We start from the raw sequence: 19,800 nt of genomic DNA, 5'->3' as shown, positions 1-19,800 counted from the left end.
CATTGAACTGTGAGTGAGTGTAGGTAAAAATATAACTTGTTGCAGGTCAATGCACAGCGCAATGACGTTCAAATTTTCTTTTGCACAAATTGTGTCATTTGCTAATGCTGTGTAGCCTTTCTCAGCCTTCCTATGATGGAGATCACTCTCTCTGTATATCTTCTCTGTCTCCTCGGGTGTCTCAGCACGTACAAATTATCACAGTACTTGCAAGTGTCTGATCTCGGCTGACCGAACTTGAGCTGAAAATTGTTGTGGAACACATTTCGGTAGAGCCAAAATTTTATTTTAGAGTCACTATGTTTTTCTAAAAATAGTCGGTACATTGCTTTCAATGAAAGGTTTGGGCTGAGATATTCAGAGTTCCCAATATTCTTCCTGCGGGAATAATGGTTTTTATACGTTGGAAACGAGGCGATATGCTCCCGTATAAGTTGCTTATCATCGTCTAATATTCGGTGTGGCCGATTTTTATGTAATCCCCGTCCATCTTTTGGGCTGCATATTACACTTTTCATTTTCTTCTGTAAGTTTTGTACACGTTTATGACTAACAGCATAAACGTCACACAATGTTTTCTGTCACACACGTAAACGCTTTCCATTTAAGAAATTGTATACATGTAGGTGGCACTTCGTCTGGATTCCTCAGCATGTGCCCCTGTTCTACGTTGAACTGGAACAAGTGACATGCATGCAATAAGGATTGCCGATTGCTGATCATAGCTCCCGGCATAGTACTCTCTAAAGAGATCGTCCTTCAGTGCAGGGGTGAGTGTATCACATCCTTCACACCGGTATTTACATATTTTGTTCTGTAACAATAAAACAGGAAAAATGTTTTAGTTTCGAAATATAAGCTGTAAGAGCCATCTGTATACTATTATGTTTCTTAAGTAATGGAAAAAGTAACTGAAATATATTAGCGATTACATATAAACAAATGGAAATTCTAAGTTCCCATGGAGGGAATTAGATTCTTTTCCACCAATAGAGCATATCAAAAATCAGATCAAAAACTAGATGGATGGCTTTTCCGGCGTTTGCTCTATTAACCAGCGTTTCGTCTTAGGTCTGACACTAGACTCTTCAGAGTGGGATGTGTCAGACCCTACCCACTGACGCTGGGGTGTATGCAGGTGAACTTATCAGAAGCTCATTTATGAAGCACAGTCTGATAACTGCATATGGGAGATAAAACTCCACAATGGAATTAATGCCCGCCTAGCAATTCCAAATGGAAATTCTAAGTTCCCATGGAGGGAATTAGATTCTTTTCCACCAATAGAGCATATCAAAAATCAGATCAAAAATTAGATGGATGGCTTTTCCGGCGTTTGCTCTATTAACCAGCGTTTCGTCTTAGGTCTGACACTAGACTCTTCAGAGTGGGATGCATACACCCCAGCGTCAGTGGGTAGGGTCTGACACATCCCACTCTGAAGAGTCTAGTGTCAGACCTAAGACGAAACGCTGGTTAATAGAGCAAACGCCGGAAAAGCCATCCATCTAATTTTTGATCTGATTTTTTACATATAAACATACGCATGGAAATAAGTAGGCTATAATGAATAAAGCAATAGAGGAATTTACGCTTAATAATGTGTCGTGTTGTTCTACATAACCCTAACCCCATGGCACAACAGCCCTGAAGGGCCTTGGTTTACCAAGTGAGTGCTGCTCGTCCCGAAAGCCTGCAGATTACGACGTGTCATGTTGTCAGCACAAGGAATCCTCTTGGCCGTTATTCTTGGCTTTCTAGACCGGGGTCGCTATCTCACCGTCAGATAGCTCCTCAGTTCTAATCACGTAGGCTAAGTGGACCTCAAACCAGCCCTCAGATCCAGGTAAAAATCCTTGACCTGGCTGGGAATCGAACCTGGGGCCTCCGGGTACGAGTTAGGCACGCTACCCCTACACCATAGTCATAGAGAAATAATGCCTTGGTTAACAATATTCTATCTACTTTCCAATAAGCATACACAAAACTCTTTTTAAAATTGGTTGGGATCAGGAGTTACGAAGAAATCGGCCATGGCCTGTTCGAAGGGGACTATCTATGCAGTTGCCTGGGAAAAACGGTAAACCACGAGCTCGGTAAACGGCGGCACTAGTCATTGAGAGCTTGAAAAATCGTACTCGATAGACTGACCAACTCCACTCCATACATATAGATCTCTATTCCATGCAAGCATACTCACCGGTTCTGGTGCTTTCCTCCCTGGAACTGCGACACCTTTCCTTGAAGTATATGTCAATCCAGCATCCCTAAGATGTTTGCGCTTGACGTCCTTCCATTCATTCACATTACATTTTCATTTCTTAGTTGAATTTTCATGCTTTAATGCACTCGTTGTCACAAGCAAAGAACTATGCTCCGCCATCTTGGACTGGAGTTAGATCCCTTTTCCGCGCGAGACAGATGTTCTCCACCCCCTAGCACAGCAACAAGTTCCGAATTCTTCCACATGACTACGCCACTATGCAGAGATGTCCATATAGATCCTTATTCCTAGGAAATCTCACTTTTGGAAAAAATGTCGGTTAGATCCCTTTTCGGCGCATCGCTTCAATTTATATGGCATGTTATTACGGCGGGATGCCATTACTGACGCCAGCCTCAGTTGAGGACCTAATGAGGATGAGGCAGTTCTTGAAGAGAGTGAAATATATATGTACAATATTGTAATATAATAAGAAACAAGCTGAACTGGTCTGTGCGGATTCTTTCTGTTGTGAAAGTGGAGGTTTCATGGCTGTCATCACAATGTCAACAGTCACATGAAAGTGACTCCAGTAATAATGTGTTTGTTGTCCAGTGTCCAGAACAACAACAGTGATACCAAGGAGGAGGACCCCTCAAAGGAATCTCTGACGGCATCAGACAAGAACCACCACGAACAGCTTCAGTCACGTAGCAGCAGTCTGGCCGTGGAGGGACTCGAAGGCATGGCCAAGTTCTGGATGGGCAAAGACTACACCAACTTCATCGTCAAGGACTTTACCAACCTGGAACTGCCTTATCAAGGTACATCTCTCTGCATATATCAATAATCACTGACGTTGTTTATTATTTAGCATTTTCCTGAGGTTTAATATAACAACTTGTATAAGAACACGTTTATATATTTGAAACAAAAAAAATAATTTAGGAGCACAGTGTATCCATGCATGTGCTGTATGTATCACTGTGATAGGCCTTGGTGCCATAATTTAACTGGGGTGAGGAAGCTTTACCATTCTTGTACAAGCTGTCTGAGCAGACTTCATGCTCTGCACAAATCTTGTCATAGTTTCATGCCAACTGGTCTATACTTTTCTTAATCTTTTCCTGTCCGTTGAGTAGGAAAGCATACCACAGAAGCTGAGCACTTCTCATCCCCAGCTTACTGAAGCATTCTTCTTAAATCTCTTCCATCCAAGTCAGTGTTTCAAGCTGTATTTATTATTTTGTAAGATGTAAGCGAAACAGGCTGCTCTCCTGTGTTTTGCAAGGTTTGAGACTTTACACGATTTCCTGATAGATCGGCGAACCGCTTCGTCTACACATGGAATTTTGAACATTCTGAGATACATCCACATTTCAAAGGCCTTCGACACTAAAGCAGCACCAGTAACACATTGAGTGGAAGTACTTTTACCTCTCCTTGCAAGCAACAAGCAGCTATGTTGACGACCCTCCAAACAAGCGCACTTGCAGTTTGAAATGGTCCTAGCCACGAGACCTCTTTCTTAACAATTTCAGCTCTCTTAGTGCTATTTCTTCTTAACCCCTAATCTTCCAACATCAGTTTATCTCCATGGTCCAAATACTCAAGCAAGTTGTACAGAGTTCAATGTTGTGTTGTTTCCAGACCTCGTCGACCGCTCCACCACGCCGCGGATGCCTTGGCACGACGTTGGAGTGATGGTGCAAGGTGCAGCTGCTCGCGATGTTGCTAGACATTTCATCCAACGGTGGAACGCCATCAAGGTAGTCTTTTGAACTCTTCATTTCAATATTGTCCTTGTTTTTTCTTTCTATTACTTTCCTTTCGAGTTTGTTCATTTACCACTGTACTTGTCCTCAACTTCTTGTCTCTTCCCTTTCCCCATTTTAACTAGCTTTTTCCTTATTCCACGTCAAGACTCGGTGAATGTTGAAGTTCACCCTCCTGATGATGAAGCTGGGAAGTAGAACGGAGCTCGTCAAAAGGCGAGAACAAATCTACATACAACTGGGATTGATCAGCAGAAAGCAAATTTATTTGACAGTATAGGCATTGTCCTTTACTTTTTATGTTTTTACGATTATCCTTGCCTCCTTTTTCTGTTGTTCTCTCTCCCCGCACTGACCTGTACTAGTACTTGGCCGCAATGGTTCAAAATACGTCTTTAATGTCCACCTTTTCAATACAAATTATAAACGATATACGTTTATATTAACATTCAGGGACTAGTTTTGACCTAAATCTTAGGTCATCATAAGCCATGAAGCAAATTACATAAATGTATCAAATAAAATAAACAATGTAATGACACAGTGGTCTTAGAAAACTGTACGTACAATCAACAGAATTTTAAGTTATGGTTGGTTGAATAAATTAATTTCTGTAAAAAGTTTAAGTAATGGAAGCCACAGTGTAGTGGCAATAATATTGAAAATGATATGTACATATATATGAGAAATAAGATAATGTTCAAGAGTTTTCGTTGCACTACGTTAAAGAGATCCTTTTAATAGAGGTTCCTAAAATGCTGGATTGCTGCTCATGCATAGAAATGCAACCTATGTTTTATGATTATCTACCAAAAGCAGCGCACCAACATTTTATGAACCTTTTTTGCTTTACGTTGCACCGACACAGATGTGTCTTATGGCGACGATGGCATAGGAAAGGCCTAGGAATTGGAAGGAAGCGGCCGTGGCCTTAGAACCTTTATTAAAAGCAACTCTTTGAAAACAAGATTCTTTATACTGAAGAGCCTTTTTTAACATCATGCATCGCATTCTTCTTCTTCTTCTTCTTTTATGACCACATAGGATCACTTTAGTCAGTCCGTCGTTCAGGTCTCTTTGAAGGGATTGTTCGGGCTTTGCGGTCCTCCCAGTACTTCTTCAGACGCTCCGATGCATCGCATTCACATGAACTGAATATATAGTTTTGTGTACACAATTCAAAGAAGACACCTTGGCTATGGATCACTTGAATTTTTGCGTGAACCGCGACAAGCATTTTATGAATATCTACGAAAAACAACTTTTTACCATACAGCAGCAATCCAGCATTTTAGGAACCTCTATTAACTCACCGGGGTGAGCTGGAACGGAAGCGGGCGCGTGGCGAGATTCTCTCTCGCCCATGAAATGAATAAGGAAAATCATCTTTATAGTACATATTTAGATTTAATTGATGATTTAAAGCTTTCTGTATTTATTTTCATAACAAATATTGTATTTTACCATATTTTAGTTACAAATGTAGAATATTCTATGAACGCGTGGTGAGTTGGAACGGGTGTGGGCGCGTGGTGAGATTTTTCTCTCACCCATGAAACGAGTGAAAAAAATAATTTTAATAGTACACATTTAGATATGATTAGTGATTTAAAGCTTTCTGTAATGTTTTCATAAGAATTATTATATTATACAATATTTTAGTTACAAATCTAGGATATCTACCTTGCTTAACAATGCCAGAAATAGTAACGTAACAAGGCGCAAGGTGAGGGAAAATCTCACTGAACTGCAAGGATTACAACAATGCACCGCAAACTAAAACAACAAACCTTCATGAAAAAGCAACAGTTGCAGACTTACGTGAAAAACAATGAACTTGGAATACCCAGAAGGAGAGACTCGTGCATAAAACCATTGCACAGTGGGATATGACGAAATCAAGGAGTGAGAGATTCCCTCACCACGTGCCCGTTGCCGGGTTAAAAGGATCTCTTTAACGTAGTGTAACGAAAAATCTTGAACATTACCTTATTTCTCATATGGTATGTACATATCATTTTTAATATTGACACTACACTGTCTTTTCCAATGCTTAAACGTTTTACAGAAATGGTTTTATTCAACCAACCATAACTTAAAATTCTGTTGATTGTACATACAGTTATTTAAGACCATTGTGTTGTTACATTCTTTATTTTATTCGATACATTTGTGTAATTTGGTTCATGGCTGATGATGACCTACGATTTACGTCGAAACTAGTCCCTAAATGTTAATATAAATGTATACCATTTATAATTTGTATTGAAAAGGTGGACATTAAATATAAAATATTTAAATATTATTGTAATTCACAGTTCAATACGGACCAATAATCATGAAATTCTTATCTTTTGATTAAACGCAGGACTGTGTGTCCTTGTCTAAGAATTTACCTTTCTGTTTCTACCAATGGCATCTACGAAAACCATAAAAGTACTAGTGGGATGTAAAATCCATAACATTATTATTGTTTATACTGATGACTGGGCATAGGGATGTGGCAACCCCATCGCCCAGTGGGAAACCACTGCAGTCAGCCTCCCGAGTAAACCATAGCTAGTTGGATTTGGAGGAAATGACAACCCAAAACCGTGAACATCTTCGGTCACAATGGGATAATCACCCATTAAGTTGGGCAGCTTCTTGCCTATGTGGAAAGTAACGGGATACTACCACATTATATTTCCCAGGGAATGTAAATGATTCCGGAAGTAAAACTTCCCCTCAGTTCGATCTCCGAGAGGGAATAACAATGAGACAAACCAAAGATAAATTGAAGGAAGGTGAGAAAGGAAGGTCAAAGCAGGTTAGGAAGAAGGAAAAGAAGATAAGGATTGGAACATGGAATGTTCTAACACTGCTACAAGGTGGCAAGCTGGAAAATGCGAAACAGGAGATAGAGAAAAATTGACTGGACGCCTTAGGAATGTGTGAGTTAAGATGGAGAAGCTGTGGTGATATAGAAAGTGGAGACTACAGGTTGTTTTATTCAGGAAATGAAACTGGTGGTAGTAATGGCGTGGCAGTTATGATAGGGAAACGGCTGAAGAACAAAGTATTGAAGGTGGACTGTATAGATGATTAGATTAAAGGGTGACAAGAAGGATGTTGTTCTAAAACAAGTTTACATGCCAACAAGCCAACACAAGGATAAGGAAGTAGAAGAATACTATGAAAAGATTGAAGAACTTATGGTAAAGGAAAAGAGAAGTGCCTGCATTATTGTAATGGGGGATTGTAGTAGTAGTTGGAACATTCGGACTGGGTGCAAGGAACACCAGGGATGAAATGTTGGTTAATTTCTGCAAAGAAAACTCACTTGTGATTGGGAACACTTTGTTCGAACATCACAAGAGACGGCGTTACACGTGGTCATCCAGGTTGAATGGTATCAAATTGATTATATCATGATACAGAGCAGGTACAGAAACTTTCTAAAGAATGCATAAGCATACCCCGGAGCAGATATAGATTCACATGACAACTTGGTGGTGGGAGATTTGCACGTGCTGTTGAAAAAAAAGTGAGAAAGGGTAAACCAAGAGAAAATTTTGACCTAGAAATGCTAAAGGAAAAAGGTAAAGACAAGGAGCTGGAAGACATATTGATGTCAAAATGGAATAGAGGTTCTAATGAAGAAAATGCAAATGAGACATGGAAGAGGATGAGAGAAAACCTCACACATTCTGCAGAAGAAATAGTTGGGAAAAGGACATCTGCAAGAATAAGGAAAGAATGGGTCACAAATGCAATGCTGAGCAATATGGAGGAAAGAAGGAAATGCAAGAATGTAGGATCAGAGGAAGGGAAACGAATGTACAGAAAACTGAACAACGAATTAAGGAGAGAAATAGCGGTGAATGGCCAGATGATTTTCTTTCAGCAGTAATGGTACTGATTGAAAAGAAAAAGAATTTAAAGAACCGTGAAGATTTTAGAACCATCAGTCTGATCACACATGCAGCCAAAGTATTACTGAGAGTACTGAACAGAAGACTTCATGGAAGGCTAGAAAACTGTATCTCTGAGGAACAGTATGGCTTCATGAGAAGTAAAGGAACAAGGGATGCAATTGGACCATTAAGAACATTAGGTGAGAGATACATTGAAAGAGGAAGAGAAATACACTAGTGTCCAAAAGTTGAGCATAAGCACTAAACGAGGCCATACCGCGTGATGTCAGATGGAATGCTGAACAAACGGAAGCTGAATCACACACCATATGTCACATAACTTGTCCAAAAAAAAAAAAAAAAGCCAGTGTCAGAAAGGTACACCTTTGACAACAAATAACAAAACTTGGCTATGTCTTTCTCAACAAACTATGCTGTTAATAGGCTGTATGGTTACCCCTAATGGCCACACATGCTTCGCAGCGACGTGGCATGCTCTATATCAGATGGTCCAAGAACCCTTGTGGCAATCGATCCCATTCCTCCGAAAGGGCAATGCGAAGGTCTTGGAGGGTCCTCAGTGGAGGCTGATGGGATGCAGTTCGCCTCCCCAGTGCATTCCAGGCATGTTCTATAGGATTCAGATCCGCAGACCTCGCTGGGCAGTCCATGGGATGAATGTCTTCCCCAGCCAGAAATTCATCCACCAGAGCAGCGTGGTGCGGTCAGGCATTATCGTCCATTGAGAGGAAGTCTGGACCAACCGCACCTCTGAAGAGTCGAACATGTGGTATCAGTACCTCATCCCTGCATCTCCGAGCATTAACAGTGTTCCTCAGACCACCCATGAAGATGTGCAGGTCCGTACGGCCATTCAGCATGAACCATGACTCCACCACCACCACCATACTGGTCCCGTTCCACGATGTTCCTGTGGTTGTATCGGCTACCCGGTTCTCTCCAGATTAATGTGCGACGGGAATCGTTCTGCAAACTGAAGCTAGATTCATCTGTGAAGAGCACATGCCTCCATTCATTCATGGTCCAGTTTTGATATTGACGGCACCTCAGTCTCTGTGCTGAAGTGAGCGGGACACACACTGCTGGACGTCGGGCAAACAGCCCTGCTGTTCTGAGCTTCCGGTACACAGTTTGCCAGGAAACAGCAACCCCTGAGACGGCTGCAACCTCCGCCGACAATTGTCTTGCAGGTGCACTCCCATTTCATCAGGCGGTTAAGGCCAGATATTGGTGCTGCTATGGGGTGGTTACCCTTGGTCAACCTGGTACTGGCCTACGACTATTAAAAAAATTTCGGCAACGCTGCTAATATTATAATATTATAATGATAATCAAAACCCATAAATAGCACCAAATGAGCACAAGAAACAAAATACTTACCATCGAGCAGCAGCATTAAATATACCAGCGTGGAGGGCACAGAACATAAAGGAAAAGGGCAGGATCAAAACTAGCTACTTGAGGTGTTGCCAGGTCAACATTGCTAACTACTAAATGAAAGCAATATTAAATTTCAATAAATTGAACTTTACTTAAAAATTAGGAAAATTTAAAAAAATTAAACAATGGAAACTGAAGAACAAATAATTGAATTTTAAATAACCTCTTGGAATTATGGATAAAAATCAATTTTTAAAGCAATAACACTATGAGTGCGCACTCGGATAACAACGTAAGATAATTTTTATATAGTAATAGATAAATAGGACATATATCCCATAAAAGAAAAATCTTATTTAATACATTAAAACAACAGACAAATGTCTATTTTTAAAATAATTAAAATCATGAAAACACACTCAGATTACAAACTACAGCTTGCATTAGAGTCAATAAATGACAAAAGTTAAAACGGATCCGTGCTTTAGAAAATTCATTACTTTCCACAGGAAAATTCATTATACCAGTGACCAGTGTTTTTGTAAGCGGGTGCACTACAATAAATCTCACTAAACTGAAATTTGTTTCCAGACCCTGTACACAAGGATTTCAATCATCCCAGAAAACCGGAAACACACTGAATATTAAAGGCAACGATAGCCAACCAAATATTCCATACGTAAATAATAAAACACAAAAGAGAAAAGCATGAACCCGAATAAAAATATGTCTCAAATAATTTACAAATTACGAAGGGAAACACAATAAAATTCCACAGAGAACAGAACAATGGTACACACGATGAAGCCTGTGTTGTATGTCCGGCGCTCCCATTCTCGCTTCGCCAGCCAGCTGCACGCGCGCCTGTGTATCATTCTGCTAGCTTCGACGCGCAGCCCTCAGTGCGCGTGCCTGACCATCGAGTGTACTATAAATAGGAGCTCCCTGCCTGCTCACTCGCCCACTTGCCCCGGTGTCCAGCTCCAGAATACACCCTACGTCGAGCACGGAGGCTACTCCTCTTGAAAATGTGCTTCGACCAGGTGGACTGAATTTCTGGCAGTACGAGGTTTCACCTCTGGTCACCGCTCCCTTACCTGTTTCCGCTGCCTATGTTCCGTAATTCTTTTACAAGCCATTTTCATTCCCTAAGTTATGCAAGCTCCCTTAGTTTCGCTAGGTGGAATTTCTTCAATCAATTGAACTTGCTGTTTAGGAATTCAGGCACTTCAACAAACAAGGACTCTCAAAGACATTCATATTAGTGTGCCAGATAGTTCTCGACTATCAACGTGTCAATTCACAAAGACTATCTTTTCAAGATAGAAGTGTATATAAAGACTGTAAACCTGTACATATTGTATAAAGACAGACTTTTCTCAAGATTCAATATTCCTTTTTGCTTCAAAATAAATTTCTGTTATTTGTGTAAATATCATAAAGTGAAGCAATAAAAGTTGTGTTTAGTAAACTTCAACCTGGGTTACAACAGCCTGCAGCTTCCTAAAACCAAGCCAACATCCGACTTCAAAACAAGAGGCAAGGCCCCCACAAAATTAGCGTGCCGGAGATAAGATAAAAATATGACACGCAATATTGAAAGAAAGAAAGAAAGAAAGAAAGAAAGAAAGAAAGAAAGAAAGAAAGAAAGAAAGAAAACATGGACGCGAATTGTCTGAGGAGAGCAAGTAACAATCATCAAGAAATGGGGGAAACAAATTTCAGCTTCCTACAACCTCGATATTACAATAATATAATTATAATATTATGAATTTAACATTTCCTCCAACCAAAATATTAATAGAGGATTTAAATGGCGGTTATTAAATTTTAATTTTAGGAGGCTCTGGAAAACAGTAATGGCCAAATAAGACCGGAAATAAACCATCCCATTAAGTAATTAAACAATGATCTATTACAAAAACAATACTAGTACACATCTCTCAAAACATTGATAACAGTGCAATGGATACCACAAATATGAACCAAGAAAAGTAGAAGGAAATCCACCAACTAAATTATTAATAATAATAATAATAATGTATGTATGTATGTTCAGTCTTCAGCCCTAAGGCTGGTTGGATCCTCAACAGCTCTGCCATCAGCTGTCACAGATGGCCTAGGCATCACTGAAGAGGCGTACTAGGGAAATGAGGAGTGAGGTAGTTTTCCGTTGCTTTCCTCACCGAGCCAGAAGTTGCTATTACATATCAGTCTGCCAAGCCCACTGAAATGCATGCACCAACCGACCCTACGAGCAACATTTTCACACCATTCATAGCAGGGACTGGCTGCAGAAGGAATGGCATTACTAGCATCGCTCATACCTCAGTCACTTTCATATTGTCAAAGCCAAGGATAAGACAGAGACAGATCAATGAAAGTAACAAAATTGCTCTAGCCTATACCAGAAGACATAGTGCACTGTAAACACTAGGTCCTGCCAGCAAAGGCATAATAATAATAATAATAATAATAATAATAATAATAATAATAATAATAATAATAATAATAATAATATAATAATAATAATAACTTATGAAACAGAAAAAGGTATCACAATGATAATCTCAATTTAAATTAAAGGAATGGAATAATTTGCCCATCATCAGCGCACATACCAAGTTCCAGAATTACTCCATAATTAATGATTTGGATATAGAATTTTACAAAAATCTAGTTAGGTTACATTTTAATAGTTTGAAGGTAAAACTTATATCATTAAAATGTCCGATGCAGAAGAAATTCCAGCTTAATTTAATGAATAAACGGTGGTCGACATGTCCATAAACTATAGGCCTAATTTCAATTACAGTTGCGGAGTAGACACGAAATAATTTTAGCGGCATTGCTGAAATTTTTTAAATATATTGGATGTCACATTCTTCTTCTCCAAATAATCCAGCAATAGAACAGTTTCAAAACAATTAAGATGATACTTGTACTTACATCCTTGGGTGTCCAATTTGATATACGGTAGTCCAATAGCTTACGTTCTAGGCACTTTTGCAATGAATTGCCCTCCTTCAGATATTCCGGTCACACTAATACTAAAGAACTGTAAATATGAAATACACTAAAACATAATTACACTACAACTAAGGCAAATGCCTTAATTCACATGGCTATTAGCCTGGAGTATCAGACTCCACTCCAACAACTTTCAACCGCATCTTGTACAGGACAGCTTTTCCCAATGCGTCAATCATGGCGGTCAGCCGGCAACAGACTGGCGTGCAGGCGAGCAAGCTCAGTTTAAAGAAGAAGTGCGCTTGCGCGCTCAAATCAACTAGCTTATTGAGCGAATCAGAGAATAATATATAAGTAATAATATATATATTATTCTCAGTTCAATACGGACCAAAAACATGAAATTCATAACCATTAACGAATCAGAGAAATCGAAGGACCGACGTAACAATGGCAAAATATGCATTTTAAATAGGCATAGTTCAGGCACATAAATTAACGGCAATTCAAACAATGGCCGAGAATGGTAGATAAAGTCCCCACACACAAATACATATGTCCAAGAAATGAGGGTAGCGTAAATTCTTGTCACAATAAGCACAAGAAAAGTGAACACAAACATAAAGTTAGGGCAGGAAATAATAGAACAGGTGGATGCATTCAAATACTTCGGAAGTGTAATAACAGAGGGTATGAGGTGCAGTCGAGAAGTGAAAACTTGTATTGCGACTGCGAAAGAAGCATTTAATAAGAAGAGTATACTTTTTTGTGGGGGCATGGATAGAGACTTGAGGGAGTGATTCGTGAAGTGCTTTGTATGGACCGTGGAACTGTACGGAGCTGAGACATGGACATTGAGAAAAGAGGATGAAAGAAGACTGGAAGCATTTGAGATGTGGATTTGGAAGAGAATGGAAAGTATACAATGATAGAAAAAGTAAAGAATGAAGAAGTCTTGAAGAGTTGGGGAAGAGAGAAATATATTAAAAGTAATCAGGAAGAGAAAGCACAGTTGGATTGGTCATTGGATGAGGAGAGATTGCTTGCTTGTAGATGCTATAGCAGGAACGGTAAATGGAAAAAGACAAAGAGGACGGTGAAGATATCAGATGCTGGACAGTATCAGGATAGAATACAAGTATGAAGGAACAAAGAGGGTGGCAATAGACAGGATTGCATGGAGAGCTGCCATGTAAAGACCTGCCGTATGGCTGAACGATGATGATGATGATGATGATGATGATGATGATGATGAACTAACGCAGCAGAGGATAGTACAAACATGAAAACACAAACCTTGTTGCTAGGAAGTTCTCTTTTTGGGTTGGACTGTGTTGTTGTTTCATGTAAATGTTACCAATATTTCTAATACATTGCAGTATTCTGTATCAAGGCAACCGATGTACCCCTACATGATTCAAGGTAGTACTGGTAAGTCTCCCCTCACAGCTAAAATTGATCGTGCCTCGCCCCATCCCAGGGGACATCTTTGGAACATCTGGAACCACTCTCACCCAGTGGTCCGATGAGCAGTTTCCTTCACTGTTCTGTAACTTGGGGAGGGTCATGTGTTTTCATCATCTGACATGTATAATGGTAATTTGTCTGTAACAGGCTCCAAGATTTGCTAATTTTGTAACATTCCTCTATTTCTATAAAGTATGCCTGGTGGCCATGATCCTTAAACCATATGCACCCACCCGCCCTTTGGTCTGACATTGCTAGGAATCCGCCAACTGTTTAGTATGCAACCTTAGTGTTGCAAGCTTTTGGTTAAAACAGTATAGTGGGTGATCGACTGCACATATTATCACGGGACCTGTTTTATATTATTGAGAAATTCCACGCTATTGATCATGACACAAAAAAAACAGAACAATACAGAAATATAACACACACAAAATCCCTTTGAAAACTTAAATTTTTCATTAACTTATCTTACCTCGGAAGTTCTTTAGTGTGTTGTATGGCCTTAATTATACGACACGAGCCTAACATTTGCCTGATTTTGAAATAAGAAAATAATAGGAAACCAATATGACATTAGCCTAACATTTGCCTGATTTGGAAATAAGGGACTAATGGGAAACTAATCACGAGGCAGCGAATGATGAGATTCGAACCTATCTCCCAAATACGAACTTACAGCCGTATGTCTCACTCGGTGTATTATTATTATTATTATTATTATTATTATTATTATTATTATTATTATTATTATTATTATTATTATTATTCTTTCTTCGTTATGCCCGTTCACAGAGCGCGTTGGAACTTGTTATCTTGATGATGGTTTTCCTTTCTTCTTCTCCTCCCAAAATCTCTTCATGAACTCGCTGTGCTGTTTCTTACGTTCTTCCGTCCATTGTTTCCCTGTGGTTCTTTTAGCCTTTTCCGTGAACGTGTGCTTTGCAACCAGATCCCCAAACGCCTTGCGATTCCTGATGATATCTTCTGTGATGTTCATTTCTTTTAAGTCCTGCTTTATTTCCTCAAACCAGCTTATTTTGACCTTCTTTGAATTAATTATACCAAGCAGTTTTTTTTTCATATCTAGTGTCGTCTATTCTATAGATGTGGCCATAGAATTTCAATCGTCTCCTGCGTACGGTATTGGTGAACTTGTCGATTGCTTTGTACAAATCTACAGTTTTCCTTTTAATCCATACACCATTTACATAAACTGGGCCATGTATTTTCCTCAGAATTTTTCATTCTTGTTTTTCAATTTCATCAATTTTAGAGTGGCCTCCTAGAGATGTGGTTTCTGAGGCATACAAGGCTTCCGGAAGAACAACAGTCTTGTAATGCCGAAGTTTTGCATTTCGTGACATCACTCTTTTATTGTAGTGGTTCCATGTTATTCGGTATGCTTTCAGGAGTTTGATGGCTCTTTCTAAATTAGCTTTCCTGTCCAATCCAGATGGTACAATGATTTCTCCTCGATATTTGAAGGAAGGGACCTGTGTTATTATTCCATAATTTGTCTGTAGTGGGGATCTTTGGATATTCTGGTGTCCATTAGCCATGATATGAGTCTTCTTATACGATATTTGGAGGCCTGTCTTTGATGCTATCTCATGCAAAGTCTCTATGGCATACCTGGTTTCTTCACTAATCTTGGTAAAGATAGCTAGATCATCAGCAAAAGCTAGGCACTTCACGTTAATTCTTTGTCCCCGAGTACCAGTGTTTATACCTTCGATTTATTTTCCCCATTCCCTGATGAATTTGTCTAACACTAAGTTAAAAAGGATTGGGGAGAGGCCATCTCCGTGTCGAACTCCTGTATGCATTTCAAAAGGCTCTGATAGTTCACCTAGAAACTTCACATGAGATGTTGTGTCTGTGAGAGTCTGGCGGATTAATTCTGTGGTCTTCTTGTCTACACTGAGCTCTCCTAGGATGTCCACAACAGTTTGTCTGTCGATAGAGTCATACGCCTTCTTAAAGTCCACAAAGGTAACAAATGTGGTGATACTGCGGCGTATCCTTAATATCGTCTTCAGACTCCAAATTTGCTCAGAACACGATCTACCTTTTCTGAAGCCTGCTTGGTATTCACCAATCAAATGATCTGTTCGTTGTTCTACTCTGTTTAATAGCGCTTTAGATAGAACCTTGTATATAACTGGTAAAAGGGATATGCCTCTGTAGTTGTTGGGGTCCGCTCGATCTCCTTTCTTATGTAACGTATGGATAATGGCATTCTTCCAGTCCTTCGGAATCATCATGGTATCATATTTCTGTTAAGAGCGTATGAATTCTTCTGATGAGGTCATCTCCTCCTCTTTTCAACATTTTTGCAGTTATGCCATCGTTCCCAGGGGCTTTATTATTTTTGAGCGATTGGATTATCTCTTTTATTTCTTGAGTTGTTGGGGGCTGAGTCTGGGTTTGGTGGAGTTTTTTCAAACTGTAGTCTTTCAATTGGTGTATCGCAGTTCAGTAGATTTGGAAATAGTCGGCCAGTATCTTGCTGTTCTCTTTACTCTTTGTCTCTAGTGATCCGTTAGGTTGACGAAAACTTAATGTTGGTGGTTTGTACCCTGATAAGTCCTCACGAAATGTCTTGTAGAAACCCCGAGTGTTGTTTTTCTGGAAATCCTGTTCTATCTCTGCGAGTCTGTTTTTCTCGTATGTACGTTTTTCGCGGTGGATTATTATTATTATTATTATTATTATTATTATTATTATTATTATTATTATTATTATTATTAATAATCATCTTCATCTTCAGTCTGAGGATCAGTGGTAAAGTGTTCACATCCAGGTACCAAGATTTATTATTATTTTTTTTGATAGGGGCTTTACGTCGCGCCGACACAGATAGGTCTTATGGCGACGATAGGATAGGAAAGGCCTAGGAATTGGAAGGAAGCGGCTGTGGCCTTAATTAAGGTACAGCCCCAGCATTTGCCTGGTGTGAAAATTGGTAACCACGGAAAACCATTTTCAGGGCTGCCGATAGTGGGATTCGAACCTACTATCTCCCGGATGCAAGCTCACAGCCGCGCGCCTCTACGCACACGGCCAACTCGCCCGGTAGGTACCAAGATTGTAGGTTCAAATCCGGCAGTCATAATCGGATCTTGAGGGGCGGGAGAAAGTTCATTCGGCATTCCATGTTGTACGATATTACTACGCGAAAGATCTCACTAATAACTTCTTCCTCACTATCACTGCTGAAATCAGAGCCTAAAACATCAAGTATGCTTTGAATTTTGCTATTACTGAGCATATCGCACGAGCAAGCAACTTCCTTCTCAGCCATCTTGTCAACAACAGAATACAGATTTCTCGATCGATATTTTAATCAATTCTCTTTGCCAAAGAAGCACAACAGATCACTCTGATGACACTTTGGAATACCAAGAACAGATTTCAATTAGAAATGTTTCCGGAAAAAGCCAACAGATGTCGCAAATATCTCCAATATGCGACCTTGCACTCCGGCGTATCAGGCCGCTTGTGGAGTCCTGGCCCAGCCGCTCGAGTGCGTATCAGTCCGCTTACGGGTGCATAGGAGTTAAGACGTGAAGTCTTAAATGGCCTGACACCGTGGTTAGCCAGTTCAAATCCCGTCGGTCGAAAAAATTTCACTATCAGAATGTTGGCCGGCAAGGTGGGAGAGGTGGTGTTATACAGTTTCTAATCACTAGATTGCGTGCCGATAGCCTGGATTAAATTCCAAAACTCTCCGCAATGCGTACGTGGAGTGAGGGCATATGATGCTGTTGATGCTGATTTGCCCGTCAGAGGTGTTAAGCCTTGAGCACACCCCTTGGTGCTATTCGACAAGAGTGGGCTACGTTCCAGCCCCGGATTTCACCCTCTCCCTTCCTTCTATCATATATCACGTCATTCATTTCATCTCATTAACTTCTCTGATGAGGTTGACATCAGGAAGGGCACCCGGTCATGAGAACTCACTACGATAGATTCATCTCACCTCTATACCTGACCCCGTAGAGAAACGGGACAAGAGTTGGGCAAACAGACATGGTGTTTATTTCTATAGGCTCTCAATTTTTCTTTCATGACTCTGGGGCATAGATGCTTAACCCTATGCAGTCCAACTCATTTTGACGAGTACGGAAACATTAGTCTAGTCCAAGTGAATTTTAAGCAGAGTATCTGAGCTACAAAATTTACGACAATGGTATGGACTCGGTAGCCCTACTCTTTTCCAACTTTTCGAAAATGAGAATCAGATCACCCTGATGACAGCTGACATCCAGTGAGGAGGCGATGGTGGTGAATTTTGAACTTGAATAAAAACTAGGTGAAGTTAATAGCATAAAATGTTTTCTTAAGACAAATGAACTTTAATCACATGTAATGGACGTATCTAATCAGCTAGAGTCTGGCTCCATGGAGGCCTTTGGTCCGAGGGGTCCCGGGTTTGATTCCTGGTCATGTCGGGGATTCCTGCAGCTTGGGGCTGGGGGTTGGGCTGTCTTCAGCATTAGAGTTCATCTTAGTTAGGGTCCCATCCTGACACACACACTGGTCGCCTATGCAGCATCAACTCAAAAGACCCGCACCGGGCCTTTTCCGAGGCTATCATCAGCTAATGGGGTTTCTTTTGAAACAAGTGCCCACATGAAAACTGGGTTACCGAGCTCGATAGCTGCAGTCGCTTAAGTGTGGCCAGTATCTAGTAATCGGGAGATAGTGGGTTCGAGCCCCACTTTCGGCAGCCCTGAAGATGGTTTTCCGTGGTTTCCCATTTTCACACCAGGCAAATGCCGGGGCTGTACCTTAATTAAGGCCACGGACGCTTCCTTCCAATTCGTAGGTCTTTCCTATCCCATCATCACGGTAAGACATATCTGTGCCGGTGCAACGTAAAGCAAATAGCGAAAACTGGATTGATGTTCACAGGTTTCAGAGATCTTTCTTATGCTTTGTCCTTTCCTTCTGAATATGGAATGATATGTAGCTTGCCATTCAATCTTGGTTCCTCCTCTAAAGTAGAATACTGCTCCTGTCTTGGATCACCACCCGTCTTACGAAAGTCTCTTAACAAGTTCCCTGACAGCTCTCTTCTGAAGTTCACATGCTCCTCTATGGCATTCTGAATGTGAAGGATGTTTATGAATGAAACCTCCACAGCGCAGAAAATAATTTCCTTTGTCTTGTTGCACTTAATTTACAACTGCACTTGGTTTCTTCGCCTCTTGCTCTTCTCTCTGTCCGTTCCCTTTCCTTTAGATATTCCCCGACAAGAATGTACTCCATATACTGAAGACAGTTGCCATTCTTACATTACGCCATGCAAGGACTACAATATTTTTATTGTTACGGCATGCTCTCTTTTCCCCCTTTCTTTAGATGTGGTTAATTCACACAGACAGGAACATCTTTCTTGTTAGGAAGCGGGGTTCTAGTAAGGTGACATTTCACAGTGGTAAATAATGGACTTATACAGAAATAGTCGGTGAAAATGTGGTATCCAGTAACATCAGGCAGGGTTTCTCAAGGGCTGTTATATAATTAAAGAACAGGATTCTAGAACTCAAGAGGAAAAGATGGTTTGATGAGGCTTGCTGTGGTGAATTTCCCATAGTATGAGATATTGCTACAAACAGATTAGGCCAGAACATAAGATATATGTGTATTGCCCATTTAGTGTGCTTTTTCATTGTAAGTGATGAAACATATTTTTGAATCCAACAACAGATTCATGTACTGACAAATCCTGACCAGGTATAGACAGTTCTCAACATCTATCAGTGTATTTTAGATAATTTTAGAAAATTATAAAATTCTGGTTTTCAGACTGTGGTCCCAATTGGGAACTATCTGTAAATGTAACATCCAGAAAATTGGAAGGTTTCATTTTCAAGTCATAAGCTCACTGAAAAGTGGTACTTTTGATACAAAATCGTTAGATGAGTAGACTTTTATGTCAAGTAAATGAATTATCCCAATGTTGAAAATGACACTCGGTGCCAACTGGAAAATAACTACTTTAATACATGGTATTGGAGCTGGAATTACCGCGGCTGCTGGCACCAGACTTGCCCTCCAGTGGATACCCATTCTGATT

General features: G+C 40.1%; 1 protein-coding gene across 3 annotated transcripts in view; it reads left to right on the top strand.

Annotated features, from left to right (window-relative positions):
* Pld (Phospholipase D) overlaps window positions 1-19,800 on the top strand; it is a 229,745-nt gene that overhangs the window by 129,898 nt on the left and 80,047 nt on the right. For all 3 annotated transcript variants that reach the window (XM_068229897.1, XM_067156356.2, XM_067156357.2), the window contains exons 14-15: window positions 2,819-3,027; window positions 3,854-3,972. In XM_068229897.1, the coding sequence (XP_068085998.1) occupies window positions 2,819-3,027; window positions 3,854-3,972 (328 nt within the window). The remainder of the gene's footprint in view (window positions 1-2,818; window positions 3,028-3,853; window positions 3,973-19,800) is intronic.

Source organism: Anabrus simplex, chromosome 12 (genome assembly GCF_040414725.1).
Source record: "Anabrus simplex isolate iqAnaSimp1 chromosome 12, ASM4041472v1, whole genome shotgun sequence".
Lineage (NCBI taxonomy): Eukaryota > Metazoa > Arthropoda > Insecta > Orthoptera > Tettigoniidae > Anabrus > Anabrus simplex.
The sequence above is the reverse complement of the archived record's forward strand: the minus strand, read 5'-3'. Positions and strand labels throughout refer to the sequence as shown.